The sequence below is a fragment of the Microcebus murinus genome, chromosome 3 (genome assembly GCF_040939455.1).
Source record: "Microcebus murinus isolate Inina chromosome 3, M.murinus_Inina_mat1.0, whole genome shotgun sequence".
NCBI classification, from domain to species: domain Eukaryota; kingdom Metazoa; phylum Chordata; class Mammalia; order Primates; family Cheirogaleidae; genus Microcebus; species Microcebus murinus.
Genome location: NC_134106.1, coordinates 85,738,848 through 85,761,640, shown reverse-complemented (window position 1 = coordinate 85,761,640; position 22,793 = coordinate 85,738,848). Strand labels below are relative to the sequence as shown.

Here is a 22,793-nt window from a genome sequence, read left to right as displayed (position 1 = left end):
TTTCTAATTTCCCTTTGTAATTTGCCTCGGGCAAATATCCTAAAGCTATCACTGACACATCTCATGGTATTTCTTTCTGCTTCTCATGTTATCGTTAACTTTTTTTCCTGGACCAAGATATAACCAGGTCCAAAGTGTACCAGGCTAAATAATAACAAGTCTCACTTGTTTGTCAGTTCTAACATCAGTTAGATTGTCAGTTGGATCATCTGAGTGACCCACATTTTTCTGGCTTTGGCCCCATACATGCCCTGAGAGCACTGCCTACCACAAGGCTCTCGGATGAGTCCATTTGGGAGCTTGGTGGAATACCTTTTTGAGTGTAAGACACTACACTGTCTGCATAGTGACTCTGCCATGGCTATGCCAAAGTCACAGTGACCAGATTATGTTTATTTATTAGATGTCTCGGTTTCTCATGCATCATGCATCCCTGCATCCACCCATCTATTCATCCATCCATCCATCCATCCATCCATCCATCCATCCATCCAAAAGTTGCTTGCTGAGTGCTTGCCATATTTGGGGGATGATAGCAGGTGCAGAGCCACAGTGAAAACGCAGACATGATTTCCTACTTTCTCAGAGTTCATGGTCTTTTGAGGATTGAGGTAAACATAGGTTTATATAATAACATGTGTGAAGTTTCATAAGTTCCTGGATTTATATGAACCTTGCTTAGGCTCAAACTGTTCTGCTAACACAGAAAGTACACAAAGTTTGGCCTGTGGTAGAGTCTCACAGAAGCCCAACCAAAAAAAGGAGTTTAAAAGAGGATAGAAGAATGTTTTGTTGAGATTAGTGGCTCCTCATGAATCTCGGGAAACTTGCTCTGTGATCTGGTCTGGCCTTGCTCCCTAACCCAGGCTTATTTTCAAGGATGAGATGAGGTCAGAACGTTCAGACCTTCCTAAAATTCCAAAAGTTACTGAAGACATTCTCAATAGGGGTACAGATACCAATATTTTCCTATGGGGTCAAAATATCTAAAATGACAATGGATATTTTGTTCAATGCCTAAGTGATCTCAGTGGGTCCTCACAGCAATGCTGGCAGAAAGTCTGGCCAAGGAGCTCCTTCATGGCTGAGAAACCTTGGCTGAGGGACAATGTACCCTGCCAGTACCCTCAGACTCTTAGGGGTGCCATGGGGCCCATCCAGTTCTCCACATCTCATGCTCCTCCTGTATACTGGTGTTTCCAAAACCTGCCTAGCATGAGAATCCTCAGATGCTGGGGTTGCATTCCCAGGCTGCTGCACTGGAGAATGGGATTCAGTAGGTCTGGAGGGAGACAAATGGATGGGAATTTTAAAACAATAAGGAATGTGCTGGATTACACCGAAGTTTCTGAGGCGATGTGTGGAAGATTCAATATCTGAAATGTTAAGTAGTGAGCTCTTTCGTCTGTCTCTTCTGTTTACTCTGGCACAGGTGTTTTGGCTTCTCCCATGTTGCCTTTCTTAGAAAGAGTAGAGGTGGGGGCACCAGGATACAGAAAGCCTGGGAGGACCTTCCACTTAGATCGAACCTGTTTGGAGAAGAAAGCTGGTCATCAGATTCCTCTTACATTAATATAAACTCTAGGCCAGGCACGGTGGCTCACGCCTGTAATCCTAGCACTCTGGGAGGCCGAGGCAGGAGGATAGCTTAAGGCCAGGAGTTTGAAACCAGCCTGAGTGAGACCTGTCTCTACTAAAAATAGAAAGAAATTAATTGACCAACTAAAAATATATATACAAAAAATTAGCTGGGTATGGTGGCGCATGCCTGTAGTCCCAGCTACTCAGGAGGCTGAGGCAGTAGGATCCCTTAAGCCCAGGAGTTTGAGGTTGCTGTGAGCTAGGCTGACGCCATGGCACTCACTCTAGCCTGAGCAACAAAGTGAGACTCTGTCTCAAAATAAATAAATAATAATAAAAAATATATATAGATAAACTCTAATTCCACAAAGCTGATAAAAATAGAGTAGGAACTGTTAAAAGGTAAACTTTGGCATATTAATATTTTAATGCATTTATTTGAGCAGACAAGGACTCCTGAATCCGGCAGCTGCAAACCAGAGTGATTTGCTTATCCTCCAAAGGAAGACGAGGGAGACAAAGCGTGAGCGGGCAAGGGCAGGGCGGAGGAAATGCCTGATTGATTAAAGAGGTGCAGGAAGTGGAAAGTCCATAGTCAGAGTTCAGAGGTGGTTTATGATTTTGGTTAAGACCATTTATGCCCGGTTGGGTTTCGGTTTGCTTCCATAGGAAACCAGGGCACTAGGGCACCTCAGTCTAATGGCCTCCCAGGTAATTATTTTAACAATACCTAAAAAGGTTTAAGAAGTTTTATTCCTGTGCCTAACCTTCCTGTCATTTGTTATTAACATTCCTCATACTCCAGTTCGGGATATTCAAGTTTATATGGATTAAAATTTGCCTTGGATAGATGTTTTAAAGGTCTGTTAACCCACACTAGTTTATTAGGGGAAACCCACACTAGTTTATTAGGGGTAAAACAGGGACAGAGGCACAGGGACAGAGACTTTGGTGCTGAGTAGGGAGCTCAGTCCACTGAGAGGAGCGTGGCCCATGGGAGGTGCAGTGGGGTTGGGCAAGTTGGAGAGGGAATCCATCGGGTGCCCAGGAGCCAGAGAAAGGCCCAAGAGGCCCATGAAGGGGCGGAGGGCAGAGCTGGGCTTCCCTCAACTTTGGGGAGGGGCAGTTTCTGCCCATGGCTCCCTCCTGCTCACAGACATCTCTGTGACAAAGATACTCTGATCAGAGACACTCTCAGGCAAGAGCTGCCTTTCTAAGTGGACTCCCATCCAGGCTTTGTTGTTTTTCTTTTTCTAAGCAGATCCTTAGAAAAGTTTTGGAATTTGTTGCATCATCAGAAAGGATCCATAGAACACTCAAATTGTTCTACATGCTAAGAGGAGTTAAATAAGTGCAAGATGCAGTTCCAAGAGGAGGCACTTGTATTTACGCGATTCTGATAGTGAGTAGGGAGGGGACGGTGCACTCCTCAGCGGCTGGGGGATCCCAATTTAACTGTGTCCACATTGACCTGTCTGTGGGAGCCACTTCTGTCTCCCTGGTTCTTGTCTTCTCACCCAAAATGTGAGATTGTTGAATGGTGTGATTTTTCTGATTTCTCTAATTCTCATTCAAAAATTCTAAAATCATTCTAGAATGATTCTAACTTCCCATTGCTGCTTTTTTTTTTTTTTTTTTTTTGAGACAGAGTCTCACTCAGTTGACTGGACTGGAGTTTAGTGGCATCATCATAGCTCACTGCAACCTCAAACTCCTGGGCTCAAGTGATCCTCCACCTCGGCCTCTTGAGTAGCTAGGACTACAGGTGCCCTCCACCATGCCTGACTAATTTTTAAAAAATTTTTTGTACAGACAGGTTCTCATTATATTTTCAAGGCTGGTCTTGAACTCTCAGTTTTAAGTGATCCTCCTGTCTTAGCCTCCCAGAGTGCTAGGATTACAGTTGTGAGCCACCATGCCAGGGCCCATTGCTACTTTTTATCTTCTTCTAATTGAATGGTTCCAAAGTAAGTTACCCATGAACATTTACAATTTGATCTTCTATGCCTGTGATATATTTAGGAGTCTTTCTGTGTTATAGATGTCATATATGGTTAGAACAAATTTATTTTGAATGTATCCATGACCATTGAGAATGTTAGATTGTCTAGGATACATGGATGTTCATCTTCTCCATCATCTTTATTTTATAGGATGGGACCAAACATATTTTAAAATTGAATTAAAATATTATTTCTTCTTCACAGTACTTCAATTATTGTTTAAAAGGGCACAGCAGAGAGAAGTGCAGAAATATTTTCGGTGACTGAAATTTATGAAGAATACAAGAATGGAATTCATTTTACAATTAAAGTAAAAAATAGTTACAGTTTATAAAGGAAGAAAGGCAAGTTTTGCCTACTTGTAAACTCTAGACCCATTACCTATTCTTATCCACACCTCCTATATGCTCAGACCCTATTGTGGTCAAAAAGGGAATTATTATGCATTTGCTATCTAAAGTTTTCTGTAGTTCCTAGAATGTGAACCTAAGACACTTGGTGTGGGTGTTCACTGGAAAAATTTATATGTGGTTGAATCATGCTGGTTTGTTTCACCATGCCTTTCCTAAGTGCAGCTCAGCACTTTGCATAAACGCTACACTAGAATATTTACATCGGAATTTGAAAAGTGGAAAGATAAAAGAATGCAAAAGGGCTTACTTTGTTACTGGGTGGAGTAGATAATTTTCTGTATTGTAATGGTTTAGTGATACAGATATCACCCATCCTATAAAATGTACATTTCTGACATTAAAAATTAAAAGTGCTGATTTTTGTATAACTTATATGAATGATGGCAAATACTTTCTTGATACAGGTTTTTTAAAAAAGAAGAAACAGAATACGATTGTATGTATTGGCTGAACAACCTGACAATGCTGACAATTTTGCTAGGATCCCTTTTATAAAGAAGTATAAAAATTTATTTTTCCCAGAGATAGATTCAAGTTTTTCTTAAACTGCAGAAGGTAATGGATATTTTCTTTTATTTTTCCTTGAGCTAATTTAAGACTTTCTTTCTCTAAGAAGTCCATCTGAAAGAAAAATATCTTTATCTGCATTCCAGCCTTGTTTTGACTGCAGACGTGGGGTGACTTTCTTGCTCATCCTAGGTTCCTCATCACTCACCCCATTGCCTGCTGTCACCTTTCTCTTTGTTCTTGGGACCTTCTGAGTCAGACTCAGCTCACCGTGTTCCATTTTTCATGTTATCTACCATACCTTATGATCTAATGTCCAACACAGTTGGACCATCCTCTGTCTCATTCTCGAATGTTAAGAATAAAAACTAATTTCCCTTTTACATTCTCCCTAGTGCTTACTTCTCATCCTCTTTGTTTCTCTTGTTCTTGCGTTCCACTCTTATTTATTTATTTCTTTTCATGAATTTTGCCTCTAGGAGGCCAGACTATTAAAAACTAGTGATAGAATTAAGTTACCTTTATTTTGCCTTAGGACAGGTGAGTACATTATCATGTGGTATATGTCTACATGAATGATCATGTATCTTAACTAAAAATTTTCTACCCACAATTTGATTATTTTTTGATGAAGTATTATGATAGTGGCATACGATCCACAGATAGTGTGGAACAGCTCCAGATTGGAGGGAGGGTGCCTTTGGTTTAAGTGTCCATGATCAAGAGGCTCAAATGGCTAAAATCTAGTACCAAAGTCCATGACAGACTCCCTAATTGCTCTCATATCTCTGTGCGGAAGGTCAGGGCACTTCCTGCCATCTTCTTCTGGTAGTCCTTGTCAAATTCTTCATTTTGGGCCACAGTAAAATAGTTCTTCCAGTCTCCAGGCATCCCTGAAACAAGGCAAAATCTCAGTGATTGCTGCAGAAGTACAGGGAGAAGTAAGCACGTACTCTTAGGACCCCAACAAGAATGGGGAGAAACAGGAAGTTTGCCTCTTAAAAATTGTGCCGTGGTATTGCTAGCAAGAATGAATAACAAGCCGGGCGCGGTGGCTCACGCCTGTAATCCTAGCTCTCTGGGAGGCTGAGACGGGCGGATTGCTCAAGGTCAGGAGTTCGAAACCAGCCTGAGCAAGAGCGAGACCTCGTCTCTACTATAAAAGGAAAGAAATTAATTGGCCAACTAATATATATAGAAAAAATTAGCTGGGCATGGTGGCGCATGCCTGTAGTCCCAGCTACTCGGGAGGCTGAGGCAGGAGGATCGCTTGAGCCCAGGAGTTTGAGGTTGCTGTGAGCTAGGCTGACGCCACGGCACTCACTCTAGCCTGGGCAACAAGTGAGACTCTGTCTCCAAAAAAAAAAAAAAAAAAGAATGAATAACAGAACATGAAACATTAATGGGAAATCTAAGCAGGCTATGGGGACCACAGAGTGACATTTGGCATCTTAAAATATAAATCTCCATCTACCTTTCCTCATAAAAGGGGAGATGGAGTGGTCCATGATGCTGGTGGGCAAAGTGGTATAGTTGGCCATTGGGTTTTGCTTCATTACATCAAAGGAGGTGTGATAGATAATTTTATTCAGAACTTCCTCTGGTATGTCTTTCTCCAGGAACTTTAATATCTTCTTAATTTCCCGCTTTGGGTCCTGTATGTGGAACAGTCACACCAAACAAATCATTTTGGGTCTTCCATTAGGAAGATGTTCTATTGGGACAAACAGTGTTTGAGAGGAATGAGTTAAGGGATCAATTCAAATATATTCTACAAATATTTCTCAAGTGACTGCTAGTGCAAGGCATTGTACTGTCCCAAATGGGGTAGCAACACAAAGATGAGGGCTGTCCCTGCCCTCAAGAGGCTTCCCCTGCAAGAAGAGAATGAAAAACATAAACACAACTCCTGCCTGAGGAAGCATATACAGAAAGGGTGCCAGGAGATCTGGTGGGAAGGGGCAGTGATATCCCCTGGGTAGGTCAGGGAAGGCTGTGTGAAGGAGGAACAATGTTGGTGGTGAAGCACAGTATGACTAGCTCTAGCATTTGCCATCATACAAGAGATAGCAAAGAGTCTATGAATTTATCAGGTCACTAAAGGATAAATAAGAGAAATCTCAAGTTGACCCAGGAATGCAAATCCTTATTTCTTAGTTCTTTCTTATCAAAGAGATGCAGAAAGAGAAGTAGCCATAGCTTTTGAGTAAATTTCTTAGCATTGGCATAAGAGGTATTTTTGTAATTATAGGACAATAATCCACTGGGTTATAAGAGTGAATTTGTGATGCCAGTCATACACAATGACATGAAATGCAGAAATCAGTCCACTGTCCTAATATATGGGATGAATCAGACCAATGTTTATATGGATTAGACTTTGGTTTGTGATGTGGATTGAGGTGTGGAAGAGAGAGAGACATCTAAATTTCTTGAATACAAGGATGTACACTATTCAAATATGATTGTGTAAATCTTTACAGTAATCTCACAAGATAACATGCTACCATTTTGTAGGTAAAGAAACATGGCTCACAAGTGTCAGGATCCAACAGGTTGATTTGACTGTAAAGCATGTGCTATTTCCTGAGGAAAAGGGGTGTCCTGGAAACTGAACTGAAGCAGAGAAAATTGGGAAGACCAAAAAAGTACTTAGAACTTCTAAGTACTAGGGTGAAACTGAGATGGAAATAATGTCATGAATGTTCTTCTGTGGGCAAGCCCATGCACCAGCGTTCCAACTGGGGTTTGTTGCATCTGAGAATATGGGAGGATCTCATGGAGACAACAGTGCCCTCACCTCCTTCATGTCCTCATAGAATAGGTAGAGAATGCGGTGCTGGTCTTTGGCATCCCACCATCCCTTTACGTGGTCATACCAGGAACCCCACAGCACTGAGGGGAAGGAGAGAGATGGGATGTCAATGTCAACTTGAAACTTATAAAATGAACATGAATGTTTTCAATAAAAGAGGACATTTAATAATTGCAACCAGAAGACAAAGACCCTGGGCAAAATTCTAATTTGCAGAAGACAGAGATTTTTAAAAGAAAATTTAGGGAGATGATTAAAAATATCCTGTATTTCTTGGTTTATATTTCCATGCTTGAACTTATTACTCCATGAGAGATTGTCTTATGGCCAGGGATTCAACATCTTTATTTTTCTTGCATTATTGCTTAATACATAAATCAGTGTTTCTTAACTGGCTGATTTTGAAAAGAAGCCTTTTACTCTGAAAAATCTATAATTACCAGATATTTGAGCACCTTCATTCCCTGCGATGGTAAATGGGAGGAAGTGAGGCGCACTGGGTATCTTCTGATGGTCCTGCCGTATCCACCCTCCATCCACTTCCCCCTGCTCAGTGCCCAGTGAGCTGACCTGGGTGGACTGTGTCAGTGGGCTCCTTTGCCCTCAGGCTTATAGCTGGACTTTGCCAGCAAGAAGTATTGGAAGGCTTGTAGAGGCAGAAGGAGAAAGAGGACATTGTATTTATTTCCCTGATGCTCTTCCTGTTGGCTCACTGTGGCTTACTGCTTTCCTGACCAAAGTCTTCAGCTCCTGTCAAGGGGTCCTCTCCTGCCTCTGAGGAGCACAGGCCCCCTGCTGGTACTCTCCCCAGAAAATTGCACTAGCCCTGTTGGTTTCCTTAAACTCTCCCATATCTTTGTAAATAGTGTCTTTGTTAAAGTCTCCCCAGATGACCCAGCTTGAATGTGCCATCTACTTCCTCACAAGACCTTGATGAATGCAACCATTCAATGAAATCATCTTCCTTTCTGATGTTGCAAATGGATGAATAAGGAAATATAAACCCACAGTTTTCCTTTCACTTACCTTTTCCAGCTTTGAATGTCTCAACATATTCCTCCCATGTACCAGGGTCAGGCAACATTTTATTCATTCTTGAGAAATGGTAGTAGGACACTAGGCAATCCTTGGCATTTCTAGCCACATAGATAATCTAGAATCAGCCAGCAAGGTGAGTGAGAGGCAGAGGGAAAGCAAGTCAGAAAAATATTATTCAGTGATAAGGACCATGATTTTAGCAAGCCTGTTTGTAGAATCTTATACTATCCCATTTGAGTAATTGGACATTATGCATTTTCTATGATAAGGTGACCATCTCTTCCCATTTGTCCAGGCACAGTTCCAATTTGCAGCTGGGGTCTTAGTCTTAGCATGATTATTAAGAGCACCTCACCCCTTTTCTTCCATAAAAGTGTCCTGGTTTGCATGATACATACTACAGTCACCCTAAGTATGATATTTCTGGAGGTTAAGGTGGCTACTCATGGTGTCTTAGTCCATTCAGGCTGTTATAACAAAATACCATAGACTAGGGGGCTTATAAACAACAGAAATTTATTTCTCACAGTTTAAGAGGTTGGAGAGTCCCAGACAAAGGTGCTGGTGGATTCTTTGTCTGGTGAGGATCTGCTTCCTCATAGATAGCCATGTTTTATAACAACATATAGATTTTGGGGGAACACACTCAGATCATAGCACATGGTATTTTACAGTGCATAAAGAAGGCCCTCCCCACTGGCTTTCACTAAGCAAGGAATAGGATGGGAGGAGCTAAAGCAGTTAGCCATCCATTCTAATTTCTGCAAGATGAATCCTAGCCTTATAGATGAACACTCATTCCCAATTTTCCATTGCTAATAACGTTGAAGGAGCCCTGAGGGAAGTGCCTAGCCCCCTTTGGAGCTGCTGGTGATGATGTATTCCCATAGGAAGGGCAGTGGTGTGGTCTGGTGGGGGAGAGCTGACCTCTTGGCTTCTTGTCCTATTGTCCCCTGCCTCCCTCACCACCTTGGTTCCCATTCCAGCTGCTGTCTGCTTTCTCTGCAGGGTGGGGGAGGAAGAGCACAGCAGTGGTTTCTCAAATGTCTGTGCCCTGTGTCTCACTTACTCAACAGAACTTCTGTGTGCGTCCAACACAGCCAATCACCCAGTCCAATTTGGTCTTAGCAAATTGTCCCAGGCTCTTGCATTCCCAACTGTGTTCCCTCATTGCTCTCTCAGATAAACACAGTCCCGGCATGACTCTATTTCTCTGCCCCCTTTCTTGCTGCTGAATTTCTAGCCAATATTCATGAAAGCATTTAGGGAACCAAAAAGAATTATGCAACTGCAAAGTCTTATTATGCAAATATATTTTGTGTAATATTAAATATTTTTTAATGCTTATGTTGGTTATTGCCTTTAAGGCTTGAGGAACTGCAAACAGGGCAAGCCCTGAGCTAAACAGGGAACATATTCACCCCCAATATACTTTGAGTGTGGAGTTAGTTCAATGTCAAATAAAATTTCTGAGAATCTATTGGTCCATCTGTGTTGATTTCCCACTGCTGCTGTAAAAAATGACCACAACTGTAATGGCTTTAAACAACTCAGACTCGTTCTCTCACAGCTGTGGAGGCCAGGTTTCATAGTGCTGACATTGACATGTCATCAGAGAAGGCTCCTTCTGTTGGCTACAGCACAGAATTCATTTTCCTGTGTTAGCACATGGAGGCCACCTACATTCAGTGTCTCTTGACCCTTTCTTTGAATAATTCCAACCTCTGGCTTCAATGGTCACATCTATTCCCTTCTTTGATCTGTTTGCGTCTCTTACAAAGACACTTGTGATGATATTTAGGGCTCAGATGACCCAGGATAATCTTCCCATCTCAAGATCCTTGACTTAGTCACATCTGCAAAGTCCATTTTGCAATATATGGTAACAATCCCAGCTTCTGGTGATTAGGATGTAGATTATCTTTGGGTGAATGTTATTCATCCTTCCACACCCTCCTAACATGAAAAGCCTAGACTAATCTGTCTAAAGTCATTTCCTACCCAAATAATCCACAAGTCTAAATGGATAAAAGGAATTGCTGCAATTGAGATTTTTATGTTACTTGGAAGGCTGAAGCTTTCTCAGGGCTGCACTGCAGTCTGAGTCTCCAGCCCTCCTTCCTTGACTCTCCTTCACAGGAATCAGAAAGTACATCACAGTCTTATGGCTCTCCATACTCCTTTGTTTTGCTCCATTTTTCCCCTCACAGATCTTCCCCCAGATAGATCTCTTTCACGACTAACTCTGCTTTGACAAATGCTTTTCAGAGGACCCAAACTAAGACACCAGCCTTCCTTAGGAACTACTTGCTTTGTTTCATTGATTACCCTCTCTGAATGAGGCTTAGTGGGTATAAAATCAGAATGGTTTTGTCTGAAAACTTACCAATGTGTATCCAGAAATAATATTTTGAAGACCAGGGTGTGTGGGAATATGGAGTAATGCCACCATTTGCCCTATAGCTCCATTGGTCATTTATCTTCTAATACCTTTGATTGTTTTTACTTAGATAGAGACATTTGGCCATAATGATCAAAACTGAGTTTGAAGAGTTGACTGTCCTTACCTTTGAATTTTCTTTCCAGAAGGAAGGTGGTAGCATCTGAACAGGCAGATGAGTCTTCAAAGTTCTAGGAGAAGGCATGTTGTTAGCCAGATCCAGACCTGGGAAATAAGACCACACCATTCAGCCAAACATTTCCCATCAGGTACATGGATTCAATATTATTGCTGTGTCAATCATCTGTAATCAGATTGACCAAACAATTGGCCTTTTGCCTAAAATAACGGTTTTCATGTCTCTATTTTCCTCCTGATGACAACTTTACTGTCCATTCTGGTATAGGGAAGCACTAATGAGATATTGCATACTATGGAGGCAACATTATTCCCCTTTGCCTGTTGAGTATTGGTGTGTACTTGTGTAGGTAAATAAATATGCTTTGGAAGGTTTGAGATTGGTGAGAACTATGACCCCAACAAACCATTGAATATTTTGTCCTTTGGGTTTTTCTATTATTGCAATAAGAAGTAGAAGAAATGCAGATGAAGAGCAGGCATCCCTTTGAAGGGAAGGAGGTTACTGAGCCAGTTCTGTAGCTCTAGCATCTCTGTCTACAGAGCTTCAGCTTTTCTTTCAACTTTTACTGTCAAGGCCAAGAATCACAAAAGCCACTAGTCATGTGCCAGCATGGAATATATTTTCTGATGAAAAACTGAGCCTTATAGTGATCAAGTCATTTTTCCAAGTTAATTAATGTGAGAACCAGGGTTAGTAATCAGTCAGTATGTGGGTATGAGGAGTCATAGAGAGGAGGCTTTGTGAAAAACTATAGAGAGGCAAGGAATATCTAGATAAAGCAAGACAAAATAATTTCTGGAAATAGAAAGCTTAATGCTAAATGCTAAAATACTGAATATAGGCTGGATTTGATCAAGCACTGCATCAAGCTTAGGGAAGAGTCTTACAAGTAAGGCAGGAGCAGCAGCCTTGAAGAACATAGCTTCAGATAGGGAATCAGATGTATAGAAAAGGGGCAGTTCTCCCTGGAGACATGACAATGAAAACAAAGAAGAAATTTAGATAGAGAAAATGAGAGATCCTGAAGAAATGAAAGAAAAATAGAGCATAGTCAGTCTTCCTCTTCCCCTGCACACCAGTAACTATAACACAACACTTTAAACTAAATTAAATATTTTAAAAAATATCTGGGAATAGGAAAAAATAATCCTAAATCAGACATAAAAACTAAGAATAGACGTGGACTAAATGAATAAAGAAATGAATAAAGATTTAATTGAACTAAAGAAAGAAATACAAGAAAAAATACAAAAAAGATAGGAAATGCAGATTAATTTATAAGGTAGGCAAGGGAGAATAGATTTGTATAAAAATTTAAGAAAGGCAATTTTTAGTACTGTTTCAATTTTGCTACTCATTGGTCTGTTCAGGATTTCTGTTTCTTCCTGATTTAAGTTTGGAAGGTGTTTGTTTCTAAAACTTTATCCATTTCCTCTAGGTTTTCTAGTTTGTACAGAGGTTTTCATTGTAGTCAAACTTGATGTTTTGCATTTCTGTGGTATTGGTTGTAATGTCTTCTTTTTCATTTCTAATTGAATTTATTTGAGTCCTTTCTCTTTTATTTCTTGTGAATCTAGTTAGTGATCTATCAATTTTGTTTGTATTTCAAAGAACCAACTTTTTTCATTGATCCTTTGTACTTTTTTTTTGTTTGTTTCCATTTTGTTTAGTTTGGCTATGAGATTTGTTAATTTCTTTTCTACTGCCACCTTTGGGTTTGGTTTATTCTTTCTTTAGTTTCTTGTGGTGTGACATTAAATTGTTTATTTGTGATCTTTCTGTCTTCTTGATGTAAACCTTTAAGGCTAGGAAATTCTCCCTTAGCACTACTTTCACTATAACTCATAGATTTTGGAAGCTGGTGTCATCATTGTTGTACAGCTTTTGATCTTTTGATTTTTATCTTAATTGTGTCATTGACCCGAGGATTGTTTAGCAGCAGTGTGTTTAATTTCAATGACTTTGTGTAGTTTTGAGAGTTCATCTTGTAATTGATTTCTAGTTTTATTATACTGTGTTCTGAGAAGATGCATGGTATAATTATGAATTTTCTGAATTTTCTTAGATTTGTTTTGTGGCTTAATGTATAATCTATCTTGGAAAACATCCCATGTGCTGATGAGCGGAATGTATATTCTGCAGTTTTGGGGTAGAATGTTCTGTAAATATCCTTTAGATTCATTTATTCTTCTATCCTATTTAAGTCTGGTGTTTCTTTGTTGATGTTCTGCCTTGATGATTTGTTAGTTCTGTGAGTGGAATGTTGAAGTCCTTGACAGTTATGATACTGTTGTTTGTTTTCCTGCTTAGATCTAGTAGAATTTGTTTTATGAATCTAGTAGCCCCAGTGTTAGGTCCATATATATTTAGGATTATTATATCTTCTTGCTGAATTGTTCCCTTTATCATGGTATAATGACAATCTTTGTATTTTTTTTATCATTATTGACTTAGATATGATTCTAAGTCATATCTATTTTATCTGAAATGAAAATAGCTACTCTTGCTTGCTTTTGGTTTCCATTTGTATGAATATTTTTTCCATCCCTTTACCTTGAGTCTATGAGAATCCCTAAGAGTTAGATGGGTTTCCTGGAGATAGCATATACTTGGATTATGTTTTTTTATCCATTTAGCCAATCTGTGTCTTTTAAGTGGAGTATTAAGACCATTTATATTCAATGTTAGTATTGTTATGTGAGATACTGCTCTGTCCTTCCTGTTGAACAATATATAGTTGCTTTATTTTCTTCCTTGTGTTACTGTTTTATAAGATCTAAGAGCTTTAACTTTTGGGTGTTTTTACACTAGTTGGTATCAATTGTTTTGTTCCATGTGTAGAGGACTTTTAAGCGTTTTCTGTAGGGCAGGTCTAGTGGTGACAAATTCCCTTGGTGTTTACTCTCCTGGGAAGACTTTATTTCTCCTTAACTTGTGAAACTTACTTTTGCAGGATACAGAGTTCTTTGCTGGTAGTTGTTATGTATAAGAAGACTAAAAGTGGGACCCCAATCCCTTCTGAATTGTAAGGTCTCTGTTGAGAAGTCTGATGTTACTCTGATGGGTTTTCCTTTCTAAGTAACTTGTTGCTTTTGTCTTGAAGATTGTAGGATTTTCTCATTCACTTGAATTTTGGCCAGACTGATGACTATATTTGCTATGAATCTTCCAGGTGTTCAATGACCATCTTGAATCTGGATATCTAAATCTCTAGCAATATCAGGGAGGTTTTTCTCAATTATTCCCTTAAATAGGTTTTCCATGCTTTTTGCTTTTTCTTCTCCTCCTTCAGGGATACCTATGATTCTTATCTAAGCTCATTGTGAGCTCAAGATGAGCTCATCTAAGCTCATCTTATCTAAGCTTATGAGCTCATTGTGCAGAGTCCCATATTTCTCAAAGTGATTGCACATTCTTCTTCTTTTTTGTACATTTTTTACTGACTGGGTTAATTCAAAAGCCTTGCCATCAAGTACTGAAATTCTTTCATTTGCTTGGCCTAGAATGTTGAGAAACCTTTCTCTTGTATTTTGAAATCCTTCAAATAACTTTTTCATTTCTTTAAGTTCTGTTGTACCTTTTCTTATGTTATTTATACCTTAAGTTAATTTTTCATTCATATTTACAGCCAAATTTTACCGGACCTACAAAGAAGAAATGGCTCCTATTCTACCGACCCTGGTCCATAACATCAAGAAGGAGGGAATCCTTCCTAACTCATTCTACAAAGCCAGTATCACCTTGAAACCAAAGCCAGAAAAGGACATAACATAAAAAGAAAACTACAGATCAATGGACCTTATGAACACAGTTGCAAAAATCCTCTCTAAAAAGTAGCAAAATGATTTCAAAATCACATCAAAAAGATAATTCACCATTATTAAATAGGTTTGATTCCAGGGATGCAAGGATAGTTCAATATACACAAATCAATAAATATGATTCACCACATAAACAGAAGTTAAATAAAGACCATATGATCATCTTAATAGATGCAGGAAAAGCATTCAATAAAATCTAGCACCTACATGATAATAACCCTCAACAAACTAGGCATGGAAGGAATATACCTCAACATAATACAGGCCATATATGACAAACCCACAGCTAACATCATACTAGATGGGAAAAAGTTCCAGTTCCTCTAAGAACTGGAACAAGACAAGGGTACCCACTTTCAGCACTCCTATTCAACGTAGTACCAGAAGTTCCAGCCAGAGCAATCAGGAAAGGAAAAGAAATAAAAGGCATCCACACTGGAAAAGAGTAAGTCAAATTGTTTTTCTTTGTTGATTATATGATCTTATATCTAGAGAAGCCCAAAGACTCCACCAATAAACTCCTAAAACTGAGAAATAAATTCAGTAATGTTGTCAAATATAAAATCAACATGCAAAAAATTCAGTAACATTTCTATAAACTAATAGTGAACTAGCTGAGAAATCAAGAAGGCAATCCCATTTATAAAAGCTACAAACAAAAATAGAATACTTAGGAATAAACTTAGCTAAGGAGATAAAAGATTCTGCAAGGAAAAATCCAAAACAATGATGAAAGAAATTGAAGAGGATACAGACAAATGGAATGACATCTCATGCTCATGGATTGGAAGAAATAATATTGTTAAAAAAATGATGATACTTCCCAAAGCAATCTACAGATTCAGTGTAATCCCAATCAAAATACTAATGTCTTTTTTCACAGAATTATAAAAAACAATAATAAAACATAAAAAATAAAACATCAGTAGCTTTCATAAAGTTGGAATTTTACAAACAATATTCTCTTATCACAATGGCAATAAAACTAGAAATAAAACACAAAGCCAAAATTTAAAAAGCACTTCCATCTGGAAATTAAAAACATCTACTAAACATTTCTGGCATATAATTACAAAAAGTCTAAAAGATGTGGTTAAAATGAAATGTAATGAAAATGCTATATATTAAAAACAAATACATTTAACACAGCGATCATACAAAAATTTATAGCCCTAAACAAATAATGAATAAAAATAAGTGAATTAAATTCCCAACTCAAAAAGCATTCAACTAAATCCAGCACTGATTTATGATTAAAAACTCTGAGAAAACAAGGAATAGAAGGTAACTTCTTCAGTCTATAAAGGACATCTAAAAAATTGTACAGCTAGCATCATACTTAATGGTGAAAGACTAAATGCTTTTCCACTGAGATCAGTAACAAGCAAAGATGTTTTCTATTCAGCATTGCACTAGAGGTTCTAGACAGTGCAATAAGGCAAGAAAAAGAAATAATAGACATTAAGAGAAGGCAAAAATAATTAAAATTTTTGTTATTTATAGAAGACATGATTGTGTAAAAAATCCAGTAGAATGTACAAAAAATCTACTAGAACTATTAATAATAACTCAGTTGTAGGATATATATAGTCAAAGACAAAAATCAATTATATTTCCATATATTAGCAACAAATAATTAAAAATTAAAATATGAAAATGTGATTTATAATACCATAAAATAAAAAATCTAACAGGGTTAAATTTAAAGATATGCCAGACTTAATATGAAAGCTACAAACCATTGCTTAGGGAAATTTCAAAAGGTCTAAATAATTGGAGCGATAAACTACTTTCACACACTAGAAAACTCAATTTTGTCAGAGTTTAATTATTCCTAAATAGATCTATAGATCAAATGCAATCCCATATAAGCCGGGTTTTATTTGTTTGCCTGTTTGTTTTGGTAGAAACTAACAACTTGATTGTAGAATTTATATGGAAATATAAAGATCCTAGAATAGCTAAAGTAAAAATAAGAAAAAATTGGGAGGACTTATATTATGTATTATACTACCTAATCTCAAAACTTATTATAAAACTACAGTAATCAGAATGGCATAAAGATAGATACATAATGGAAAGAAACAGAATAGAAAATCCAGAATTATACCCACACATACATGGTCAATTGATTTTGGCAAAAGGGTTAAGGCAATTCAATGTGAAAAAAGATAAACTTTTCAACAAATTTTGCTGGAATAATCAGCTTAATCAATAATAGGTTTTCTATATATTAGATATCATTTTACAAATGAAGAAATTTTAAGTTTTAAGTTTAAGTTATTAACTTATTAAATATTAAGTTTAAGCTTAATAACTTACTCAAGGTCATCTAGATGAGAATTCAAACCCCCATTTAAAGCTGGCCTGTTTGGTTTTTATTTTATTTTTTTTTTTTGAGACAGAGTCTTACTCTGTTGCCCTGGCTAGATTGCTGTGGCGTCAGCCTAGCTCACAGAAACCTCACACTCCTGGGCTCAAGCAGTCCTTCTGTCTCAGCCTCCCAAGTAGCTGGGACTACAGGCACGCACCACCATGCCTGGCTAATTTTCTTTTTCTTTCTTTTTTTTTTTTTTTTGAGGCAGAGTCTCACTTTGTTGCCCAGGCTAGAGTGAGTGCCGTGGCGTCAGCCTAGCTCACAGCAACCTCAATCTCCTAGGCTCAAGCAATCCTGCTGCCTCAGCCTCCCGAGTAGCTGGGACTACAGGCATGTGCCACCATGCCGGCTAATTGTTTTCTATATATATTAGTTGGCCAATTAATTTCTTTCTATTTATAGTAGAGACAGGGTCTCGCTCTTGCTCAGGCTCGTTTCGAACTCCTGACCTCGAGCAATTCTCCCACCTCGGCCTCCCAGAGAGCTAGGATTACAGGTGTGAGCCACCGCACCCGGCCCTGGCTAATTTTCTCTATATACTTTTAGTTGGCCAATTAATTTCTTTCTAATTTTTAGTAGAGACAGGGTCTCACTCTTGCTTAGGCTGGTTTTGAACTCTTGACCTTGAGCGATCCGCCCACCTTGGCCTCCCATGGCCTGTTTGATTTTAAAGACTATGCATTCTCACCACAGGGTTGTGTCCCATTGCAAAAGCTACTATTTGTTACTATTTGCTTTATAAAAACATGTCCTTTATTTTCAACTTGATTATAAACTCTTTAAGGGTGTTATATCATGCATTTCTAAGAATATTTGGTGAGAAGCAAGATAATCATTTGTTGGTAACGATAATGTGCATAATTTAGCTTGGTTCTCTGGTAGACAGGTTAGAGATGAAATGTATTTGAAGACAGGACTACATGAGCAGGTAGCACAATGACACAGGAATGTGGCTTTTAATCACTGGACGTGGTGTGTCCCCTGTCCTCTTTCACTGTGTGATACATCAACAAACCCTCAAGCAGCAGTAGGGAGTGTGCTGTCTGCCAAATCATACATGTTAGGAAAGGAATTTGGGAATCTTTTTTTTACCCAAATTTTGACCTAAAATCCCATCCTTTGAAACCCCATCCCAGTTCTATCTGGAACTAATTTCTAAAAGGCAGATTGTAGGAATGATTTTCCCTGCAGGAGAAAACTGACCCAGTGCAGTGATTACAAACTTACCTGAGTTGAGGGGTGGGGGCAGGGTCCACTCGATGAAAGGATGCCGGTCAAAGGTGTTGGCCCGCTGGCACTTCTGCAAATCCCCATCATTCTGGATCATGTCCACAATCTCCTGTGTCCAGGTTGTGCCTAGAAGTATTAGTTGTTCTCTATTCCAGCCAGTCGTGGTACAATTTAATTCTATTTTGTTGATTATTCATGTATGCAGTTAAATTCACATTTGCTAGGTGTTAAGCAGAATCAGCTCACTTGTCTACTCCTTTTCCTGCTACCCAGCATGGGCGGGGCTTCTGCCTGACACCTAGGGTGGGTGGGGCTTCCACATGCCACCCAGGGTGGGCGGGGCTATGCCAGACACCCAGAGTGGGCAAAGCTTCTGTGTGCCAGCCAATCTGGGCAGGGCCGCCCTTCTGAGCTTCAGTGGTCCTCTGTGCTTCTTGTGATGGTCTGCTTATATACTTGCTTTCTTCGAGACCAAGAGCTCAACAGAGGTAGAAACTCATCCTTTTGTTCTCTTTATCCCCAGTACCTAGCACAGGGCTTTGCACCTAATGTAGCTTGATTGAATGAATATTGAATCAGATGAAAGTAGGGAGATATAAAGATGAATTAGCCATGTATCTGCTCTAACAAGCTTTCAATTTTGAGGGAGGAGATAAGATGTGACAGAGACTGCTTCTTGTATAGCTACTGTCCATTCCTCCCTTCTCTTTCAAATTAATAGATTCTCAATTTTTAGCTGGGCATGTAGCCTCTTTGCTCAAAGGCTACATTTTCCAGTGTTTCTTGCAGCTAAATGTGGCCACATCACTAAATTCTGGGAACTTTTTAAAGGGAGGGAACATACCCTTATTTCTTTCTTCCTACCTCCTTGCTGATATATATATGGCCTTCTCACTTCAATTATTTCACTTATTCATTTAATTTCAAGATTATATTAAGGGGGTACAAATGTTTTTGTTACATAGATACCTTGTATAATGCTTAGGGATGTTAGTGTGGCCATCACCAGCACAGTGTTCACTGTACTCAATAAGTAAGTTTTTACCCCTCACTCCATCCCATCCTACCCTCTTCTTGGATTCCAGTGGCATTTACATCTCCTTGTGCCCATGTATGCTGATTGTTTAGCTCCCAATTATTAGAGAGTTCGTGTGGTGTCTGTCTATTCCTGAGCTACATAGCTTAGGATAATGCTCTCCAGTTCCATCCACAGTGCTGCAAAAGACATTATTTCAGTGCTTTTTATGACTGAATAGTACCTCATGGTATACCTATACCATATTTTCTTAATCCACTTGTGAATTATCTGGGCATGGTGACCCACACCTGCAATCCTAGCACTTTGGGAGACTGAGGTGGCAAGATCACTTGAGGCTCGGACTTTGAGACCAGCCTAAGCAACATGGAGAGACCCTGTCTCTACAAAAAAATAGAAAAATTAGCCCATTGTGGTGACATGTGCCTATATTCCCAGCTAATTGGGAGGCTGGGGCAGGAAGATCACTTGAGCCTAGGAGTTTGAGGTTACAGTGAGCTGTGATCATGCTACTGCACTCTAGCCTGGGCAACAGAGAGAGACTCTATCTCAAAAAAAAAATAAACAAATAAAAAACCAAAACTTGCTGCTGTTTGGAATGTGCATGTGATATGAGCAGGCACATCACATGGAGCATATTATCCAAAGCCACACCTGAAGATGGAGGAGCAGAAAGTTAGAAGGAGCCAGGGTTGCTGATAACCAGTGCAGCCACTGTTTTAGCCCTGGGCTACCGACTTTCAGACTGCTTTTTCTTTTGTGTTATTTTGGATTGTCTAACACTTGTAGCTAAATTAACTCCCAACGGACACAGAAGAGGAGTGTAAACAGACATGTGGGTAGGCAAAAAGCTGGACTGTGGTGGAGAGAGTTAATTGTCCACCAAATATCCATTTTCCTCTTTACTAGTTTTGGCGTCTCTGTGGCTTGCAGCCACGCCTGGCAGTAACTGATACATGAGACATATGTCCAGATAACTGACAGATATTAATAATAGTTTAAAGGAAGGGCTATAGAGGTGTGCAAAGTGCCATAGGGGTTCAGAAAGTGAGGGCTGACGCTGAGAAGGGGTCAGGAAGGCTCAGGAGAGGAGAGGGCTGGTAGCTTTGAAATAAAGAGTGGAAGAGTGTCTGAAATTATTAATACAGATAATGTAGAGGGGATTATCAGTCATTATCAGTCTTCCCTGGTGGGGACGTTCCCTGTTCTTCTATCCTGCACAAGCCTGGAACACCTTTGCCCATTTCAACCCTTACTTTTCCCACAAACTCACCATTTTATAAAGTTTTGGTAAATGTTGCCTCCCTTTTCCCAGATCCTTACCTGGGTACTACCATAGGTTGTGGACCCAATTGTACCAACCCTTTTTAAATTGAGGTGAAAGTGTTCAGTTCCACGTCTGCCTCCTCCACTAGGAGGAGCTTCTTCGAGGCAAGGACTATGATTAATTCCAGGAGAGCTCAGTGGGTGAGAACAGAGACTGGCTGGGTTGGCAAAATATACTGTAATAACTTTTATGCTGTTTGTCAGATTCTGTGCTCTTAAGTCACTTTGTAATTAATTCAGTTCTTTTTGGGGACTTGGGATTCTGTCCACTTGTTTCTCTATCGGGGACCCAAATAAATGGAGGATCTTGGACCCAGGGAATTGGAGCACAGGAGCAAGTCTGGTTTTCATTTTTCCCAGGGGCCAGCCCTGGTGAAACCCTATGTATTTTAAATTAGGGGGCTCACTTTGGGTGTCAGCGTTCTGCTAAATCAGTCTTCACTGCCATTTCCTCATACCTACCTGCCTTTGCATAAGTTGCAATGAGGAGATCGTCAGGTTTTGCTTGGAAATTCCAGATTTTTTCCCAATTATCACTTATCATCTTGGTCATGAGGATTCCATTCACTTCTTTGGTTTCCGGTTGTAGGTGTTTTTCTTCCAGCTGGAGATCTTTGATGTTCTCCAAAGACATCTTACTATGTGGACTGGAGAGGTTTTTCAGAGAAAGGTATATGTGTCATTTCTAATAGAACAGTCCTTTTTTAAAAATATTCTCTGAGTTGGGAGCAATATATGGTTACATTATTCTGTTTCATGCTAAGTCAGAGACATCAAAACCATGGGAGGCTGAACATTGTAAAAGCTTTGTTTCAGGGTGTAGAGATGATAAAGAAATAAACACAACTCTGATGGAGATGAATACCAGGGAGGACAACAAATCTGGGAGATGTGTTAGCCCAGGGCTGCTTGATTTTTGGCTCATCAGAGATGTTTGTCTGAGGCCTGGGGGTTCAGGCAAAGGGAGCCTTGTGGAGCGCAGGAGCAGAGGGGCCACTGAGTTCACAGACTCTTGTCCTATTTGAGCAACAAAGGGCAGGCCCAAATGGAGTCGGCACAGAACAGGCGAGGCTTAATTAAACGCATGGGGCGTTTCCCTATTGGACAGTGGCCATCAGAAGGTTTCAGCCTCACAGTCTAGGTTACACAGAAATCTCTCTGGATGCCTACAACTCCAGATCTCAGAACCTGACCCAAATCTCAGGTGAAGAGCAATCCACCAAGTGAGGAGGAACCTCAATTTGCTTGGGGGAGTAACCCCCACTGGCTTGGGATGTGTTCATCTTTCTATGGTAGATCACTTTGCTTAAGTCTACTGAAATCTTGAAGTTAAATTCACTATAGAAGTGTTACAAGGTAAATCAAACCATAGCATCACTATTTTTGTTGTAAGTTTAAGAATAATTTTGGCATATTTAGTAAGTGCTTATTATGTAGATAAGATATTGGTACTTCAGAATATCTAACAGATGAACTTTTAAGTTGGAAGCCAATGTATTGTTGAGTAATTTAATATTATGCTTGGGATTTCAGGTTGAAAGTTCAGATGGTTTTACCAAGTTTGAAAATATTTAAGAGAATTTAAGAGTTAGCATATTCATAAGTGACCCAGGTCTAACACCCCCAGTGCTGCACTGGGGGGATGGAGACCTGCTGTTGAATGCTGTTGCCAGGGACTATCATTGCTTGTGTGTGTGCTCAAAGGGACATATTTCATCTTGGCATCTGAACAGGGAGCAGCCCTCTCAGCAAATTCCCCTGCAATCCCACAGCACTGAAAAGAATAGAGCAATAGGCACAATAATGGCCTCCAAAGATGTCCACATTCTAATCCCTAAGGCCTGTGAATACGTCACTTTATGTGGCAAAAGGGACTTTGGAGATGTGATTAAGCTAAGGATCCCCAAATGGGGAGATTATCCTGGATTATCTGAGTGGGCCCAATGTAATCACAAAGGTCCTTATGAGAGGGTGGCAGGAAGTCAGAGTCAGAAAAGGGAGGTGTAAGGACAGAAATGGGGGGAGAGAGAGAAGAGAGAGATTAGAAGATGCTATGCTGCTAGC

The 22,793-nt window shown here is 39.5% G+C and overlaps 1 protein-coding gene and 1 long non-coding RNA gene across 4 annotated transcripts in view; one reads left to right on the top strand and one right to left on the bottom strand.

Annotated features, from left to right (window-relative positions):
* Window positions 1–22,793, top strand: part of LOC105856138 (uncharacterized) — a 90,882-nt gene that overhangs the window by 42,469 nt on the left and 25,620 nt on the right. The window lies entirely within an intron of this gene.
* On the bottom strand, window positions 5,202–21,370 carry LOC105856136 (sulfotransferase 1C1). Its single transcript, XM_012737631.2, has 7 exons — window positions 21,192–21,370; window positions 18,365–18,493; window positions 10,925–11,022; window positions 8,346–8,472; window positions 7,305–7,399; window positions 5,979–6,159; window positions 5,202–5,397 (listed from the first exon to the last, which is right to left on the bottom strand). Exons 1-7 carry the CDS (start codon window positions 21,361–21,363, stop codon window positions 5,285–5,287), a joined length of 915 nt encoding a protein of 304 aa, XP_012593085.1. The 5' UTR covers window positions 21,364–21,370; the 3' UTR covers window positions 5,202–5,284.